Source organism: Acomys minous, assembly GCF_964271855.1.
Source record: "Acomys minous genome assembly, chromosome: 10".
Taxonomy (NCBI): domain Eukaryota; kingdom Metazoa; phylum Chordata; class Mammalia; order Rodentia; family Muridae; genus Acomys; species Acomys minous.
Window position 1 is genome coordinate 78,348,953 of NC_140491.1, and position 20,466 is coordinate 78,369,418.

At 36.4% G+C, this 20,466-nt stretch overlaps 1 protein-coding gene across 5 annotated transcripts in view; it reads right to left on the reverse strand.

Annotated features, from left to right (window-relative positions):
- LRP1B (LDL receptor related protein 1B) overlaps positions 1-20,466 on the reverse strand; it is a 1,938,012-nt gene that overhangs the window by 509,104 nt on the left and 1,408,442 nt on the right. For all 5 annotated transcript variants that reach the window (XM_084800259.1, XM_084800256.1, XM_084800258.1 and 2 more), the window contains 2 exons: positions 19,339-19,464; positions 16,733-16,864 (listed from right to left, as the gene is read on the reverse strand). In XM_084800259.1, coding sequence (XP_084656385.1) covers positions 16,733-16,864; positions 19,339-19,464 — 258 coding nt within the window. The remainder of the gene's footprint in view (positions 1-16,732; positions 16,865-19,338; positions 19,465-20,466) is intronic.

Sequence of the window (20,466 nt, forward strand, 5' to 3'; positions counted from 1 at the left end):
ATTAGGCTAGTATCCAATTATAAGTGAGTATACACCATGTGTATCATTCTATGTCTGGGTTAACTCACTCAGGATGATCATTTACAGTTCCATCTATTTGTCTGAAAATTTCAAGATACCCATGTTTATAATAGCTGAATAATATTCCATAGTGTAAATGTCCACAGTTTCTTTATCCATTGTTTGAATGAGGAACATCTAAGTTGTTTCCAGATTCTGGTTATTATGAATAAGGCTGTTATGTGCATGGTTGAGTAAATATCCTTGTTGTGTGGTGGAGCATCTTTTTAGTATATTCCAAGGAATGGAATAGCTGGGTTTTGAAGTAGTACTTTTCCCAGTTTAATTTTAGATACAGTGGTATAGAATTCAAATTAATATTATTCTTCACACACACCATATAATATATAATATATATAATATATATTCTGATATGAGGTATTGCACCCATATAAGTCAATTATAATACAACATTTACTTCTAATACTATGACAGTGTAATTGCAGGCTGTTTAGGATAAGTTATAAAAGGTAGTTGTTAGTTGATCAGTCATAGTCAGATCAGTTACTAGTCTATTTTTATCAAAGGATATATGTCTTTGGTGCAACAAATAGATGTGATTCTATTGAAAGATAAGTTTAAATAGCTAGATAGAGTCTACAAAAACCTCAGGGATATACAGAATATGGCATTTTAAATGTTTTTATTATTTTAAATATTCTTTAACAATGACACAAGTTAACTTCTAGCAACACCCAATCTACCTCAAAGAGGATAATGAACATCAAAGAACCTCCTTATGGAGATGGCTTCAAATGTGGCAAACAAGCCACTGGGCAAAATGTCCTCATTTCTACCACAGCTGAATTCTGCCTAAGAAAGAGCAAGATTGGATGCTGGCAGAGTTGATGACCAAACTCTGCCAAGACAGGGTAAGCAAGTCCTCAATAGTTCCTGCCTATCAAATATGTCTGTCAGATATATTGGCCCAAAGGCTGAAGATGATGCTCCAACATTATAGAGAGTTTTTGGTGATTGCCCAGGTAGCAAACTGTCTCTGTCATCTCATTTGGGAAGCTGCTAACTTTCACTCTCTATATACACAGGTAATTAATTTTATTCATTTTCAAGTCTCTGATGAAGTGAAGATCAGATAGTTTAGTTTTACAATTAGGCCTAGTTGTTTCAGGGTTAAGGTGATTTTAGGCCTAGATAGATGTTTTAAGTTGACAATGACTAGATATGATAGATATTGATTTACATTCAGAATTTTAGACTCAGCAAGATAGAAAAAATGACTTCTTAAGGCTGCCAAATACAAATAGCCAAAACACTAAGAATATAACATTTATATGATTCCTGATTATTTCAGGGTTCTTGCTGTTGGTAGTTTATTGTATATATGTGTAATAATATAAATGTATACGAAAAATAAATAAATAGAAACAAATAAATAAAAACAAACAAATAAAAATGTTGGCGAACATTTAAAAAAGTGTATAACCCAAGAGCACATCTCTTACCAATGTCAGTCTTGTAATGTAGTGGCTAATGTAGCAAAGGAAAGTATTTCTTTTCTTTCTTTTCTTGTTTGTTTTTTTATTTATTCACTTTACAGCCCCATCCTTTCTCTCCTTCTAGTCCCACTCTCCCTCCCTCTTCCCCCTATCTCCTCTCCCCTATGCCTCAGAAAATGGAAGCCTCAACACTACCCCCCAAAACCCACCACAGCCCATCAAGCTGCATTAGGACTGAGCATATCCTCTTTCACACTGCTCTGTCAAGGCAGCTCTGCCTCGGATAAGTGATTGACAAACAGAAAACAGAGTTCATGTTAGAGGCATCTCCCACTCCACTTATTAGGAGACCCATATTAAGACTAAGCTGCCCATCAGGTATGTAGGTATAAGAAGTCTAGGCTCATTCCGTGTGTGGTGCTCGGTTGATGCTTCAGTCTCCTCAAGCCCCCCCTGGGCCCAGGTTAGTTGGCTCTGTCGGTCTTGTCATGGAGCTCTCTCTGGGCCCTTCTATCCTAACCCCCACTCTTCTACAGAGCTCCCTAATTTCTCCCTCACGTTTGGCTATGAGTGTCGGCATCTGTTTCAATCTCTGCTGGGTGGAGCCTCTCAGAGGACAGGTAAGCTGTGCTCCCATCTGCAGGCATAGCCCAGTGTCAATAAGAGTATAAGGGGTGGGTCTCTGGTTGGGCAGGCATTGGTTGGACGCTCCCTTAATCTCTGCTCTGTCTTTATCCATGCATCCCTCCCTACACTAGGAACCCTATCTCCTTAGAGGCTGGTCTTTCTGGTCCCCATGACACCCGCCACTAAGCATCTCAACTAGAGTTACCCTTATTCTTCCAGGAGCCTACTCTGTTGTAGGTATCCAGATTGTTTCAGAGATGCCTCCACCTATGGTTTCTCTTCTCTCTGCACTATTTCTGTCCTCCTGTCCCAGCTCTCCCCACAACCAATCTTCACCCTCAACCCATCCCCGCCTCTACCCAACTTCCTCTCTTATCCCGCTCCCTCTCTTCAGCCACCTCCCTTGTCTATCTATTTCCTCTTCCAAGAGAGATTTAAGCATCCTCCCTTGGATCCTTTGTGTTTCTTATCTTCTTTGAGTTTGTGAATTGTAGTATGGTTACCCTATATAGTTATTCACTTATAAGTTATTAATTGCCATGTGTGTCTTTCTGGGCGGGTCTGGGTTAGCTCACTCAGGACGATTGTTTCTAGTTATATCTGTTTAGCTGAAAAAATTTCATGATTTTCTTGTTTTTAATTGCCAAATAGTATTCCATTGTGCAAATGTACCACAGTTTTTCTTTATCCATTCTTTGATTGAGGGACATCTAGGTTCAATTTCTGGCTATAATGAATAAAGCTGCTATGAGCATAGTTGAGCAAATGTCATTGTATGGTGAAGCATCTTTTGGGTTGAAGACCAGATAGTTTAGTTTTACAATTAAGCTTAGTTGTTTAGAGGTTAAGATGCTTTTATGTATAGATAGATGTTTTAAATTGATAAATATGAGTTATGATAGATATTGATGTACATTCAGATATGAGATATGATAGATATTGATGTACATTCAGAATTCTAGATGCAGCAGATAAGAAATATTTTTTCAATGTTTTCAAATACAAATAGCCAAAACACTATGAATGTGACATTTATATAATTTCTGATTGTTTCATTGTTGTTCTTGCTGTAGGCAGTTTATTGTATGTCTGTATATATATATATATATATATGTATATATATATATATATATATATACATATATATATATATATACACACACACATATAATTTTAAAATGTCTTTAAAATGTATAAAACAGAATTTTTGGCTTTGAGATTTTTGGTTTTGGTTAAGGTTGGTTTGCATAGAATTTTTCTGTGTAGCCCTGGATGTCCTGAAGCTCGTTGTATATACCAGGCTAGCCTCAGACTCAGCCATCTGCCTACCTCTGCCTTCCAAGTGCTGGGATTAAAGGAATGTGCCACTACTGCCAGCATACATTTTTCTTAAATAATGTATTTATATTAGAAATATTTACAGATGACTTATTAAAGCATAAAAAGTGTTATGTTAAAATGGTATTTAAAAGAAAACAAGATAAAATCATATCAAGAAAACAGCACAATATTCATGTGCCAAAATATTAATACTTGTAGACAATGTAGATTACTATTAATGGACTTTTTATTTGTTTCTGTTTCATATTTTTTCAGTTTTCCTATAATTTAATGAAACAATTTTAGATGAATATTTATTCAAATATGGACTGAATCTGCCATAAGGCAGTAATAGCTGATGTAATCATTATTACTTCACCAGATCATTTTAATTATTTTAAATGATGATTTGGCTGATAGGTGCTTTCATTTTTATTTAATCATCATTATTTTGAGTAATAGGGTTTATATGAGCATTACAAATAATTGAATATGCAAACGTACTCATCAGTATCCTTTTTTATGTCTCAAAATTAAAATCTAAACCAACAGAACTTCATCAACTGCTTTACCACTAAAATAATATATTTTGAAAACTATTATAATAAAAGAGACATTTTAAATGTGGTTGTGAATAGAAACCACTGAGAAATCTTAGGATAGCTATTTCCATTTGTCAAAGTAATATGTGCTAGGAAACAAAATGAAAATTGTGACTACTCTTTCTTATTTGGTATTTAGTAACTTTTCAAATGTAGTTAGAAGTTGGATTTAAACATAACATCAGTTTGTTGATAATCTTTTTTTTTAGTTCATACAATTTAATACATTTTATTTATTTATTTATTTATTTATTTTTAATATTTTTTTATTAATTTGTTCATATTACATCTTGATTGTTAGCCCTTCCCCTGTTTCCTCCCATTCTTCCCTCCCTCCCACTTCCCCCCTTCTCCCCTCCCCTATGACTGTGATTGAGGGAGACCTCGTCCCCTTATATATGCTCTAAGAATATCGAGTCTCTTCTTGGTAACTTGCTATCCTTCCTCTGAGTGCCGCCAGGCCTCCCTATCCAGGGGACGTGGTCAGAAAAGGGGCACCAGAGTTCGTGTGAGAGTCAGATCTCACTCTCCACTCAACGGTGGAGAATATCATGTTCGTCGGCTAGGTCTTGGTAGGGGTTCAAAGTTTACTGCCTATTTCTCCTTGGCTGGTGCCTTAGTTTGAGGAGGACCCCAGGACCCAGATCTGCCTGTCATAAAGTTCTTCTTGTAGGTTTCCAGGACCCTGTGGGTCCTACTATTTCCCCATTCTTCCATGCTACTCTCACCTAAAGTCTCAATAGGATGTCCTCTCCTCTGACTCACTTAAAGAAATGCTCATCAGAGAAATGCAAATCAAAACGACACTGAGATTCCACCTTACACCCATCAGAATGGCTAAGATCAAAAACTCAAATGACACCACATGTTGGCGAAGATGTGGAGAGAGAGGAACACTCCTTCATTGCTGGTGGGAATGCAAACTAGTACAACCACTTTGGAAAGCTATCTGGCATTTTCTCAGAAAAATGGGAATAGGGCTTCCTCAAGACCCAGCTATCCCACTTCTTGGAAAATACCCAGAAAATGCCCTAACACACAACAGGGACATATGTTCAACCATGTTCATAGCTGCTTTATACATAATAGCCAGAACATGGAAACAGCCTAAGTGTCCCTCAGTAGAAGAATGGACGAAGAAACTGTGGTACATTTACACTATGGAGTACTACTCAGCTATTAAAAACAAGGAATTCCCGAAATTTGTGGACAAATGGATTGACCTAGAAATTATCATAATGAGTTAGTTCACCCAGAAGCAAAAAGAGACAAACGGTATATACTCACTTATATCAAAACACTAGTCCAAGGGATACATCCCATGAAAAACTTTACTTACCACGTTTGTTGATAATCTTAATGTCTGACTTACAAAGAAAAGAACAGAGGAATCTGGGAATCTGAATCTCACTCTGAATATTTCCCCTGATGAACAGAGTGAATTAACCCAGCCAGCTTAATGCTGATTCTGCTCCCATGTAAAGCAATGAGACTATTGACAAAGAAAATAGATATTCCTTAGAAAAAGCCTGTGGGATATTGGCTAGGGTACTGACAGTACTAGATTTTGAACTGCTGAAAATCTAGAGGAGAGCCAGTCTGTTAACAGTACAGGGTGTTATTTTTCTCTTGACTGTTCACGATACTCCACAGAGGGAGATTCATAACCCATAAGCAGTCACTTCCAGTTTCTTCTATTCTAACAGCCATGCTGTAGTTATATAATTTTGTTTCATGTGAGTCTTTTCTTCTTAATTCACTGCTATCATTTTTTTCATCTAGATTACAGCAAAATGAAAAATATACAAGTAAATGAAGCCAATTTCTAAACTGAAGAAATCAAATTTGTTGTTGGTTTTTTTTTTTGTTGTTGTTGTTGTTGTTGTTTTACTTTTGTTGTTGCTGTTTGGTTGTTTTTCTTTCACTAGTTTAGCATTTGATGACCAAATGCTTCAGCCATAATGAGTCCTGGGAGGCAGCCTAACATCATGGGAACTCTTGCAGGCCATGCCGTCATAAAGGATTGGTGATGGTTGCCGGGTACTTGCCAGTTCTGTTTTGGCTACAAAGCTGACCAGGGACTCTTGAGGCAATTCTGGAACTCAATAAAAGTATAGTTAAAGCTAACTTGGCAACATATAGTCTGACTTGATGAACATAAAAAAAATTATTCACATTAGCAATCTGTTGTCACACATCTTCATTTGTCTATGTGGTGATAGGCCACTGTAGGTAATTTCTTGACATTATTTTTCTTAAAGAGCACTCCATGTGAGAGTTTTGAGTATAGTCTATGTTACTGTATGAAGACTCCTCCAGATTCTGATGAAACTCTGTAAAGTGGTCAGAGGGGTCACTAGCTTTTATGACAGATTTTTCTGAAATAGCAGACAAAAGCAAACTTAGAAAATTTATGAATTGAAAAGCTTTATCCTAGCTAGTGAAATATCTGTAGTAAAGATAATTCAAAGAAAGCAAGGAGGGCGATGGAGGTTCTAAAACAGAACTGCCTGAAATCCCTGCTCCAAAGGCCTGAGCAGGACTTTCACCTTGGCACTGATCGCATTTGGGCAGATACAGATTTTTTTGAAGAACATTGCATTGTACATTGTACAAAGATTCCCTGTTCTCCATTCCATAGATGATAATGTGCACCCCCATCTACTGTGACACCCAATGTTGACTTCAGATAGTGAAAATTGTATTCTGAAGTACAACTGCCCTTAGGTCATGAGTAATGTTACTATGAATCTACTAAGTAGGATTCTCAGTTCTAGGCCTCTCCTGCTTGCCCAACCCTGACTTTCTCAACATCAAACATTGATTGGTGCCTTCAATCTTTTGCCTTATAAAACTGTAGCTTTTACATTGCAGTTGCCCAGAATCCATTCTCTCTTGCATATTTACAGAATTCCCTTTTTCTTATCTTAATCTGGTAGAACAAATAGAGCTAGAGGTCAGTTTCTACAGATACTCTGTTCATAGCTACAAGTTGTTTGTTTGTTTTTTAATTGCTGTGACAAAATATCTGACATAAGAGAAAAAAATGACCTTGGCTCATATTTCCGAAGAATTTTGGCATTCCTGTGTAGCCAAGGTCACTACACTGGGAACGTGAGACTGGAAAGATCTTACTCAAGTATTGGGGTAGTAAAAATGGAGAAACTGAGGTCTTACCCTCAAGATTTGCCCCTAGCAGGCTGGGTTTTTCAGCAAGGTGCTACATTTCAGAAGTTCTACCACCACCTTCCAGAACAGTAACACCTGTTGGGGGTCAAGTGTTCGAACACAGAACTTTGGGGAGGACACTGCAGATCCAAATCCTTATAAAGATCACTGATAATACAAAGCAGCAATCAGAGTTCAGCTCTTATGATGCATAGAGATTATGCCCAGAACATTCCCTAATATTGTGATAAGTAGTCAACTGTGTGTCCCCTGTGATCATCAGTACCTGAAACTGCATTTCAGAGTCTCTTTGTCGGGCAAGGGTCCTGGCTTGAAGCAAGAAGAGTGTATTAAATATGGGCAATGACATCTGAGACTGAATTATCCACACTTGGCTTCGTTTGGTGTGTTTCTCCTCTCCGGCATTCACCAGATGTCATAGTAGTTGGTCTCTATGGTTATATACCATAGAGAGGTATATAACAAAGATGGTAACTAGTAAGAAACTGTACTGTTTTGTCCAATAGATAGTAAGGAACTCAATCCTGTATAAGCCACACAGGTGAGTTTAGAGGCAGATCTTCCCTAGTTGAGCCTTCATTTGAAGTAGCACAAATACTTTTTAGAGCAGCAGAGGCAGTTTAAATTGATCCACAGAAACAGTCCATCCATCTATTAGTGCTTTTTCTTTTCAAGCGATTTCTGTGGTGACTCGTGAGTAGACAGTGAATCTCTTGAGGTCTTACTTTGTTCCTCCTCTACAGTGAGTATGTCCCTGTTTGGTAGAAATATCTAAACTTTGCTGTCACCGTTTTTGCAACATCCGAGGCCTGCACTTGCTTCTCAGTGATGAAACTGGGGTATGGCACTGAGTTTTGCATACTGTGTACTTATTTCATTCATCTTTTTATGCTTCATGTCTTTTTTTTTCTTGAGTTTTTGTGTTCTGGAAATTAAATTTGGTTCCTTGCATCTACAAGGGATATAATCCAAACCTGTTTTATGTAAGTCTCAGGAACAAAATTCCAATTATCAATTTAGAAGTTAGACCTTATCTAGACCTCACACAACCATTCTTCCTAATCTCAATCTTTTCACTAAACCCGATTCCTTAAAAAGTAAACATGTCTCAGTTCCCAAAATGTTATTATGACAAACTAAATAACATCAAAAATATTAAGTGAAATATAATGTAGTAATTGCTCAAAATATATTAAGTTTCTGGATTTGGTGGTGTTATTTTCATTTCTTCTTCTTCCAAAGCTCTTTCTTCCTAATTTCTGGTAGGTGAGATATTCATGCTCATTTCTAAGAACTTTTATTTCAGCTAAGGTCTCATTCTAAACCCACACACAAAGACACACACACACACACACACACACACACACACACACACATGCACACACACACACTGGTTGATTTTCTCCATTTGTAACTTTCAAAAGGGTCCATTTATTACTTATTGGCCTTTGAGAACAATGAGACCAAATGATAAAATAAAATCAAAGATCCATAGCATACAATCAGTCTGAAAGTCAATTACATAATTTCTACTTTTCTCTATTAATTAGGACACTTTTTGTTTGATTAAAAAATAATGGCCAACACTCTGAGAAGCTGAATCATAGCTTTTGTTTTTTTTTTTTCTAAACAAAAAGATGTCAAAAAGACAAATGGACTAATATGTCCTTGGTTTTCTTAAATTGGATGGCGAACAAGAAGTGCTTTTCCAAGGCTGAAGTTACATGGAACAATGATCAAATTGCCATTGTCAGTCACAAAGGAGATTTCCAAGTACCACTTGACATGTCCATATTTGTGTATTGTGCAAGTGACAGCAATTTGGAGAACAAGATCAAAATATTAAGCTTTCTTTAAAATGCTTTCTTAATCTTTCTGTAGTGGTGCTCTAATTGGAAATGTGGCTTCAGACAAGAGCTTCTTAGCCAAATATGTTCGCTAAAAAAGTATGTCAATTTCTTGGTTCTTGTTAATAATTCAACGTGAATTAATACAACCAGAACTTCCGTGACCAAAGATCAGCTTTGATGAGAAGGTGAAGAAGCACCAGGAATCAGATGTTAACGTGGCTCCCTGGACAAGAACCTTCAAGAGCATACAGGAAACACAACAGAACATTAAGGACAGAGCTAGAACTCTGGTCACATGGACTTCCTGTGAACCAACCTAAGCTGTGTCCTAAGATTGTTTATACAATGTTTAGCATCATTCAGTCAGTGATTAAAAAAAAACCCAAAAGATCCCAATTAAGCTGTCAAAAGATTTAAGAAATCCCCATTGTTCATTTCTGAGTTTTTGTAATCAACAGTGAAAGAATTAAGATACCTCATAAATACTGATTTTTTAAAAAAAACATGTTTTGGTTTTAAAATAACCAGGATATCTGCAAGATATTTTTAATAACTTGTTTATCTTACAATGCCTGTATGATGTTCATGGCATTTTCTTTTGAATAGAATTAATGAGATTTTCTTTTTGGATGACAATATTCTATACCTTGAAGGATTTATTGCATTTTACCATCTTAAAACCTCTCACATGTCTTAAAAATGTATACTTGAAGCAAGTTTGAAATGACAATGCAAATAATTTAGCTTCATAGTCATAAGAATACAAAGTAGAACCTGCTCTAAAACTTTATTTTCTAACCAAGGAAATGATTTTCTTAAAATTGAAGAAAATATCCCTGAGCAACAGTATCATATCTATTAAGCTATTGCTGCTTCTGACAAGAGAAAAATTCTTTCTATAAATCTTCTGTGGATTTGGTAGATGACAAGGTACTTACTAGAAAATCATTTGTGAATTAATTTCTTTTAAGAAGTTATACAAAATAATAACTAAAAGAGAAAAAGGGAATGATCCTTTCTTGAGAGGCATCTACCTTCAGTTTTTAAGTGTTTAAAAAAATCACATGACTCAGTATATAAATCAAACCAATACATGGCCTTCAACTGGCACAAATTTTCAGAAATATGATGTCATACCATTAAGTAATAACTGCAATCTAAATGAGTTTGTTTCAACAGTTAGAAATAGAAGATGGCATTGGGGACTGTGCAGGCCCCTGATTTGTCCTACCTCAGTACTACCGTACTCACCTGTAGCACTACAAGGTGCTGCCAAAGCCTTCTTTTCTTCTAGTAACAAAATGTTGTATATGTAAATGTGGGAAGACTGAGACTAGGAAACATTCACAGTGTAAAGGCTGAGGTACTTCCTTACATATTCTCCTTTACTGTGTCCTTAAATAGACTTTCAAGGCTCTCACAGAGATTGGTCAAAAATCAGAGTGACCTATGAGTCACCACTCACTACAAGCATCTCCCACCAGACTGACACATTTGTCTATTTCATGAACAAACCATGGGTAAGGAAGTATTATTTCACACATGCAGTCCCTTAGGCTGTTACTGTTTCAGTAGTTCAGCATATGACTTAACAAAAAGGCATTATACTACTTTACACAATGAATCCCAGACAGAGACATCCAAACAAAGGCCCTTATTTCTTGCTTATCATAAAGCCGCTTTGAAGTTCTATACTTAGTAGATAATAATCAATAGGTGTTGCATTGGATAGAATGACAAAAAAAAATGAACAAAAAATATAAAAGATTCTATATATGAAAAAAAGAGTACAGGCTTGGAAATTGTAGATAATTCCTCATTCCCTGAGTAGAATGTCATTGTTTGATTAGTATGAAAACCTTGTAAATATCCCCGAAGGGATATGGGCCTAAATAGAGTAGACCTTACTGAAGATCACAAAATGGGTGGAGGGGAAGATTTTGTTTTGAAGTCTTTTCTCCTGACCAAAATATATCTTTTAAAGCACCAAATGCCATGTTCATTCATCAGGAGGAATACCACCCAGCAGGCAAAGATTTTTCAAAGCTCAGTTTTTTTTTTTCCCCGTGGAATGGGACTTTTCCATTGAAGAGATAAAAAACTCCTTTGAACATTTTAAATCTAGCCACGGGGTCTTCTTTCTTCACTGGCTAGTCTCCTGAAGAGATTCAGCTGTTGGAAAAGAGACCTCTCACTGAAGAATGCTTTAGTCTTTTAGGACTAAAGCCACACCAAATCAGATCTGCTAATCGTTACGGAAGGTACAGGTTTTTCCCCCCAATATATGCCTGTAAATTATGATGATGTAACACTGCCCACAAATTGTTTTAACTACTAAATAAGCCTTTTGTACTCTTTCAGTGATGGAGAGCCATGTGAAGGAAAAAGTGGCGACCATCTCTTTCCTGTTATTCCTTGAGAAACTATATCATTTATGTAAGTTTTTATTCCTATCACCTCTATGGTGGCACTTCACCTTAGAGAAAAAGAAAATTAGAACAGTATACATTGGTTTGACTAAATTGTGTTACAAATGATTAGCACTAGGACAGAAAATTGATCTTTAAAAGTCCTGACATCTGTTGCACTCTTTTCATTGTACGTGGTACCTAAATTGTTCCATGATTCACATACAAATTTGATTAGCTTATTTACATAAAGTCATTTTGTCTGACAACACCATCCTGAAACTCCAATACGGAGCAAGTAGGACAGGAGCATGCCGGGCGCTCATTATCTGAGCTTTGTGTCCTGTCTATCTATTGCCTGCTTTAAAAAAAAAACAAAACTGAATTTAGAGGAAATGGGCATTAAGTTTCTGAGATGAGTGTCAGTAATAGATAAAGAAATATATTATCTGCAGGGGTAACACATAAAAATGGCTGTGAGAAAATGTACACAGAGATTGACAGGCCGAACATTATTTGTTTTCTCTCTGTATGTGGAATAATCCAATTATTTTTATTTCTTTCATCCTGAAGCAAATTCTGTCCACAGAGTTATGAGGCTTGCATATTGTCTATAATGATATTGTAAATCAAGCACTGGGACTCGTTCTAATTCTAATGTATCTTCCAAACGCAGCGAGGTGAAGGAGAATGAGCAAATACATGGGAGCACAAAAGTCAGGCGAGATTGTCGGAGCCTATGGTCCTCTCTCACCCACACCATCATCTTCTTAGTAGCTCTGGTATTTGTCTAAGCACTGTAGGCCAGTCTCGAAGGTGGGCATTACAGAACTGTGTGCAGATGGCAATGTTTCCAATCTTTAAGTATCTGCTCTACAGATTGATAATGAGGTGGGTGGTACTGTTCATCTTCATTAGAGAAATCATCCCTAAACAATTTCATCTACCCTAAGTAGTAAAGGAATGCCTACTGCTCCATACAGATAACTGATTCAAAACATAGTACCAGTAAAAATAAAAAAACAAATATTTTACTGTTCACTTTATTTGTCATAGCTTGCATGTTACTTGTTTGAAGTGATCACAAAATTTGAGCATCATATGTATCCGATATAGAGTCAAATGTTTACATGTACTATGTGTTTCTTCATACCTCAGAGATAAGGATATTGAGACTAAAATAGATAGATAATAGATAGATGATAGATAGATAGATAGATAGATAGATAGATAGATAGATGGACAATACAGGCGGTAAACCTTAAACCCCTACCCAGATCTGGCCAATGGACAGAACACTCTCCACAGTAGCGTGGAGAGTGGGATATTACTTTCTCACATACTCTGGTGCCTCACCTTTGACCATGTCCCCTGGAGGGGGAGACCTGGTGGCACTCAGAGGAAGGACAGCAGGTTACCAAGAAGAGACTTGATACCCTATGAGCATATACAGGGGGAGGAGGTCCCCTCAGGAACAGTCATAGGGGAGGGGAATAAGGGGAAAATGGGAGGGATGGAAGAATGGGAGGATACAAGGGATGGGATAACCATTGAGATGTAACAAGAATAAATTAATAAAGTAAAAAAAATAAAAAATAAAAAAAAAGTGATTTGACTGGTCACTGCAATCTGAGTTCTCTAGTGCTAGACCAGGGCTCCTCTAGACTTTGGTTGACTATTCTTTGCATTTTTACCTTCCCGTTTCAAAGCAAAGGTTGTATTGGGACCTCCTCCTGGGAGCAGTGATAATAGGTGATGCCTAAACACTGTACATATGTGATAGGTCTTCTAAAACATTTTTCCCCCCTGGAACTCTAAACATTCAGCTTCTTCTTGAAGTGGGTAGAAGTTAATGTAGAAGTTTATTTCCAGTACCCACAAGTGCTCAGTTGTGGATGGATCTTCTATGCTCATCTATCCCCAGACAAGGTCCCAGGAACATCAAGAACAGTGGTTGGAGAGAACGTAAGGGTTGACAGATGAGCAGCAGAGCTGTGAAATCTGGAGTTCCGGACATGGCATGGGTGCTGCTCATGTCACCTCATAACACCTGATGTTAACTACACTAAGTCCAACCACAAACTGGGGAGGGTCTCCCAAATCTCTATCTTTTGCAGAGGAGCCATTAGAAGTTGTTGGTTCTCAAAATAAGGACAGTCACTCCCTTTTAGGAACCTGACAGCTGGTTGATGTCTAGGTAACAATGGATGTTCATATATCCAGGAATACATGGGCAACACTAATTAGACCAAATATGGAGGACATGAATTTGGGGTGATAATGGGTTTGTGGATGCTAGAAGAAGTTAAAGGGAGATGAGGAAGATAGATTCTTTGAAAATGTGTTGAAAAATGTATACAACTTTCAAATAATAAATAATATTTTAAAATATCTAATTGACATAATAGACAAAACAGAATTTTATCTGAAACTAATCATTTTACTTCTCCTGATGAACATATACTCCAATCTGAATTAAGAATATGATATTAACAATTATTGAATATTGAACGAATGTGATGGTTTTTGCCTACAAAGAAGATTATTGTAGATCATTAAGTTTAACCTTTTCAGGGCCATAAAACCTCAGAGAGTGAATTTAACAGCCACAATTAATTACTTTACTCTTTAAAAATTGTTTATTGACATAATCAGAATATTAATATCTACTTATTTTTAATACTTCTGCTTCATGGAAATCTATCATATATTTTCAATGATAATTAAGGAGTATTCCAAAGAATCAAAATGAAATATAGGCTAACATGGGAGAACTTGTAGTAAGTTTAAATTTTTATGTGTATATGAAAGCTTTCAAATTTTCTTAGTTTTTCACTCAATGAATTATATAATAAAATGTAAGAAAAAGTCATATGTTTAAAAATCAGGGTATATTATACAATGTAAGGTAATAAATCTTCCATAAATAATGAAGTGGTTTGATCAATGGTAGGTCAAAAATTATAATATAATTTTGGCAGCATTACCATAATGCTTAATAATACATTTCCCGGTGGAATTGCCTTTTGCAGAAAGCATTTCTAAAAATAGAACTTTAGAGTCTATAAAAACGGCTCAGTAGTTAAGTGCACCGCTTCTTTTGTTGAGGACCTGGATTCAGGTTCTAGCACCACAATCCAGCAGCTTACAACTACCTGTAAATGAAGTTCCAGAAGTCATGACCCTCTTCTTCCTTTCTTGAATATTTCACACATGCATGCACACATATACATTCAAGCTCACACACATACATGTAAAAAAAAAAGTAAATACTTCTTTAAATAATAGGACATTACTGCCTATGTTATGCCAAGTGTTTGGTCCAATATAACTTAAGAAAATTAGTCTTTGTACTGGGTGTAGGGGAAAAATGTCTTTAATCTCTACACTCATGGGATAGAAACAGGCAGATCTCTATGGGTTTGATGCCAACATGGTCTACACAGTGAAGTCCAGACCATCAAAACATAAAATAAAATAAAATAAAATAAAATAAATAATAAGAAAGGCTTTTTAAATCAAGAATGTAGCCGGGCATGGTGGTGCACGCCTTTAATCCCAGCACTTGGGAGGCAGAGGCAGGTGTATCGTTGTGAGTTTGAGGCCAGCCTGGTCTACAAAGTGAGTCCAGCACAGCCAAGGCTACACAGAGAAACTCTGTCTCAAAAAACAAACAAAAAAAAAAGTCAGGAATGTTACATTTGAACCATTTCTGAAATTTCTGAAACTCTCCAAAATTTCAAAAAATCAAGGGACAAAAACAATTTAACTACTCAATACCCATGTGCAGATATTCAGAGATTAAAAATGTTTCTTTGGTGTGTATGGGTGTTTTGTATATACATACGTATACCATATGAGTGTCTGGTTCTTGCAAAAGTCAGAGAAGATGTAAGGTCACATGGAACTAGGAAGGGAGTTGAGCCTATGTGGTTGCTGGAACTGAACCTGTGTCTTCTGCAAGAACAACAGGTACTCTTAACAACTGAGCCATTTCTAGAACCCTGTGATTATTTTTTCATTTGTTTTGGTTTTGTTCTATTTTTTTTTTTTTTAGACAGGGTTTCTCTGTGTAGCCTTTGCTGTCCTGGACTCACTTTGTAGACCAGACTGGCCTTGAACTCATAGCGATCCGCCTGCCTCTGCCTCCCGACTGCTGGGATATGCACAGCTTTTTATATTTTTAATATTTTAAGAATTCTCTATTTTAATATTATAAATAAGAGCTATTAGCTCTTTAATATTAAATAAGTTTTTACAATACAGAAACACTAGTATTCGTTGTTAGTACTTCAACACCAAATCACAAACTCAGGAAACATACAACTCAATTAAGATGACCTGAGGACAACAAGTTTGTTATTATAACAAAGTCTTAGTGTAGAATAAGAAAAGTAAATACTAAATGAGATGACAGTATCATTAACAATTCTGTTGCATGTGACCTTAGCAGTTACCTGCTCCCCACTTGTTGGCTTCAATATGTTTATCATTAACTTCCTGTGTTTAAACTGCATCACCCACAGCAATTCAGTGGTCTGTGGTTGCTTTCCTTCCTTGTTTGCTAAAGGACATAGAAGTAAAGCAACTCTGTTTCCCCACGCGTACTACATTGAAAGTTATAGAAAATTTCTTACCATTGATTATTCATTATGAAAATATTTTCAATAAGAGTGTACCTTTAAGAATTCAACAGAAGCTGGGCATGGTGGCGCACACCTTTAATCCCAGCACTCTGGGAGGCAGAGGCTGGTGGATCTCTGTGTGTTTGAGGCCAGCCTGGTCTACAGAGTGAGTCCAGGACAGCTAATGCTACACAGAGAAACCCTGTTTTAAAAAGCGAAAGAAAGAAAGAAAGAAAGAAAGAAAGAAAGAAAGAAAGAAAGAGAAAAGAAATTCAATAAATTGGAATGTTTTATTTGAGGTATTTTTTATATTTATAACTAGATAAAAGTAAAATATAATTTTACTTATTTGAAAAAAAGAAACAAGGAATTGTCAATCATGACATTTGTACTTGTAAATTGGCTGTTTCTCTTTAGAAAAAAATATTTACTTTGGAGACTAAATGTAATTAGAATAATTAGTAATAAACTGAAAATTGCATCTTTAAGTCATTGTCAACTTGACTATCCAAGTACAGATTGAAAGTCATATGGCCAAGATGTTTTCTGAGTCAAGAGAGTACTCGACATGGATTATGAACGAACTCTACTTACCCGCATGGAAGTCAATGCCCACAGCAAATGCAGTTCCTGATATAGGCATCAGAGCATCCATTTTGTCACTTGGTTCAAGAGGTATTCCCCGGATTCCTTCATGAACAGAGTACATAAGAAAGGATTCTATACCTAAATTGAGGAAAGAGAGCTCAAAATGAACATTTCACATAAGAAGTCTTTAGCATCATTTCTTAGCTTCATGAAGCTTCTCTGGTTGTCTAGATCCAGTGACTGAAAGGTATGTAATTCAAGGCCCTGAAGCTCGGCTGTACACTGAAATTTCCCAGAGGGCTTCATAGATCATTGGTCTCATTGCAGGAGCCAGAGAAGGGGCAGCTGAAAGTTTCTCCGTCAGCAGTGCCCTTGGTATGAGAAGATCATTGGCAGAAGCTCTGAAGTAGATCATTTCCAAAGCGTCTGCCCACACAGGAAAAGGGCATTCTGTCTTCTCTAAAATCTAACTGTGTGCTTGCTACTAGAAAATAATGGCTTTTATTTGCACAGCTACATCATTGTTATTGTTGTAGCCGACAGTTACAGTTTTTAAGGGACACAATCCATTTCTTAAGCCCTTTAAACTCAAATTGGCCAAAGAATATGATATTAAGTTTTGTCCTTAATACATTTCTGAATATCATAATGATGTCATCATAAAATAAGCACATAGATACAATCTTGCTACCAGAGGTTCACATGCTAACCCTTATAAATTTTGCTAATAGATTGGAAAATACTTACTCAGACACTATTAAAACAAAGTTTCTATCTTTATGTGTGTCTATTACCTCCTAATCAGAAAACTTGGTCATTTGCTTGTGTCCCTGTGCCTCAGCTTTATGATGTATCAAATTGGGTGACAGGGATCCACCGCATCAATGTACGGGGTGGGAAGTAAGTCACAGTGTTTCAAGATCCTTTAAAAAGTGTCTGACATAGAATAATTACCAGTCACATATTTTATTGCAAATGAAATAAGTTGTATTTCTTGTCTATATATTTCTCAAATGGGATTGGAGCATCTTTTAAGGTAAAACTGAGTTTTTATCGGTGGCTACACACTATAGCTAAAGAAGGCAACCTTTTGTGAACTAACACATATATAGAATGTAAAATTAAGAGTGTAGGATCCTCAGTGTGGTACACAGGTCTCTCCCAGAAGTGACTTTGTCCCTGGCATATGCAAATCTGAGGCTCCAGTTCTCAGTGATGTTTTGTTTAAATAGTTGCAAGAACTGAATTCAAATTGCGCAGTAATTCCACCCAAGCAACCACAATACCTAACTCCAACTTTGGCATATTTGAGTCCAATAAAGAAGTTACTAAGTTGGTTGAAAATTTTATTTAATAAAATGTCAAAATTAGCTTTTAAAAATTACAAAGTGTTAGGCTGGCAAGACAATCAGGCCTTCAGCTTTAGTGGCAAGTGCTGACTGGCTTCAATCCTCTGGATCCACGGAGAGAACATTTTCCTCCAATGAGTTGCCTTCTGGCCTCTATACCAATGCTTCACCACCCCAAGAAATAAATAAATGTATGAAAATTAGAATGTCTTAAAAGAAAAACCCATGATACTTCAAACATTTCCAACCCATTAAAAGTCTATATGTACAGCTAAATAGCTATTTTCCGGGAATAGACTTTCTGAAAGTACTTGTAAAAAAGTCAATAAAAGACTTGATATCATTTAATAATGTGCTCAGTTTGTTTCCTTAATGTGAATTCAGCCTGTTTACCTACTAGCTTTACCTGCCTGTAAAAAAAAAAAAAACAAAAAAACAAAAAACAATGTAACTAAACTTACTATGCCTTGGACTTTCCAGGTAATCAGCATTTACAACATAATCTAAATAATCATCTTTGGTTTTAAATTGTACTCTTCCACATTCCTCTGATCCTAAAAAGTGTGTGTGTGTGTGTGTGTGTGTGTGTGTGTGTGTGTGTGTGTGTGTGTGTGTGTTCTGTATATGTTGTTGTTGTTATTGAAATCTTTTGCTAGAGGCAGCAGCCAAACAAGTTTGAATTTTTGAAGTAACCTTAAAAAACAATTACTTGCCACAAATAGCATATAGATATAGTTTAAAAACTATGTGTTTTGGCTGCTGTTATTAGTCAATTGGGATAAGTAAGGTAACTTCTTTCCTTCTGAAACTATGAATATATTTATGAAAAAAAAAAAAGAACTCCTCATTCCTTTCCTGGGTCATGTTTTCTGCACTGTTCAACAAATACAGAGCAAAGCCCTTTGTTAGGTGGGACAGGCAGACAGACACAGACAGATGACAGCAGGAATACATGAGGGGAGACACGACAAACTTGAATTTAGGCTCACTTGGTCTAGGGGGAAGGAGGATGGGAAGGGAAGGGGACTGGAAGGAGAGAAGGAATAGGGTTATGACTGTGATGTAAAGTGAGTAAATACATTAATTAATAATAAAAAGAAGACTCTGCTGAGTCTTTAATGAGCCACCAGCGCATCCACTGCATTAATAAGAAGATAATGTGCTTTTCTGATAGGTATATGTGGCAATGGCTGAGAAAATCTGTGTGGCACATAGCAATGTATTTAACAAGCATGACACAGTCAAGTTCATGTGAGTGTATACCTTGGCATGACATGCGGTTCTTCTGGAGATAATATCCTACTGTACACATGCAAGTCCTGGTAGTTTCAGACGTTGGTAAACAAAGCTGAGAGCAGCCACCGTTATTTAGGTGGCAGGAATTGCTGCCTGAAGAGAGAGAGAAAAAATAAATGTCAAAAAAGAGCATAGGCGGTCTAGGAGGTATCAGTCATGTGGATGTTTCTAAAATATACGTTTCTAAATAGTTAATTTATATAGAATGTGACATCTCAGTCTTTCAAGTAACGTAAAGTAGAAGATTAGGGTGGGATCCTGCCCTTCAAAACAATTAAGCAATATCAGAAACTCATATAGAAAATCAAACGGAAATTGGCTTTTTCATGAAAACTGTCACTGACACTTCAACAATTACTGGTTTGTGTGTGTGTGTGTGTGTGTGTGTGTGTGTGTGTGTGTGTGTGTGTGTGTTTGTGTGTGTGTGTGTGTGTGTGTTTGTGTGTGTGTGTTTGTGTGTGTTTTATTTTCCAAGTTGATTTTTCTAGATAATTTTCAGCTGGTTTAGAACCCATGACCTTCTTACCTCAGCCTCTTAAGTGATGGATCTCAGGCCACATGCTATTATGCCCTGCTGTCAGGGACCTTTAAAATGTATGATCACAGAAAAAAAACAAAAACAAAAAAACAATGCTTCCTTTCTGACTCAAATGTATCCCCATCTCTAAAAGAACAGGATATAAGTGTGCATACGTGTTTTAAATGTAACTTAAAACAAAGAAATAATTTTCTGCATTCCAACAAACATACTTCTTTCAAAATACATTTAAAACACACCCAACAGGATTGCGTGAATAACTACCATGTGAATTTTTTTTTTATAGTGGCAATGACAAATATTAGTCAGGTATTCCCAAGTTGACATTAGATACACATCTTCTATTGAGTTCATTAAGCCCAATGGGCTAATTAAATATGCAGCACAAAGTTAAGTAATTTACATTCTACCCTGTAAGCTCATTAAATATCCCATTTTTACATTTTTATTGATTTAGTATAATGTGCAATGCTATTTAATGGATTCAAGCTTTGCTATAAAGTTCCGTAAACCCAGGGATCCCCCCACTGCCTGCAGAGAGCTGTGTAACAATAGGA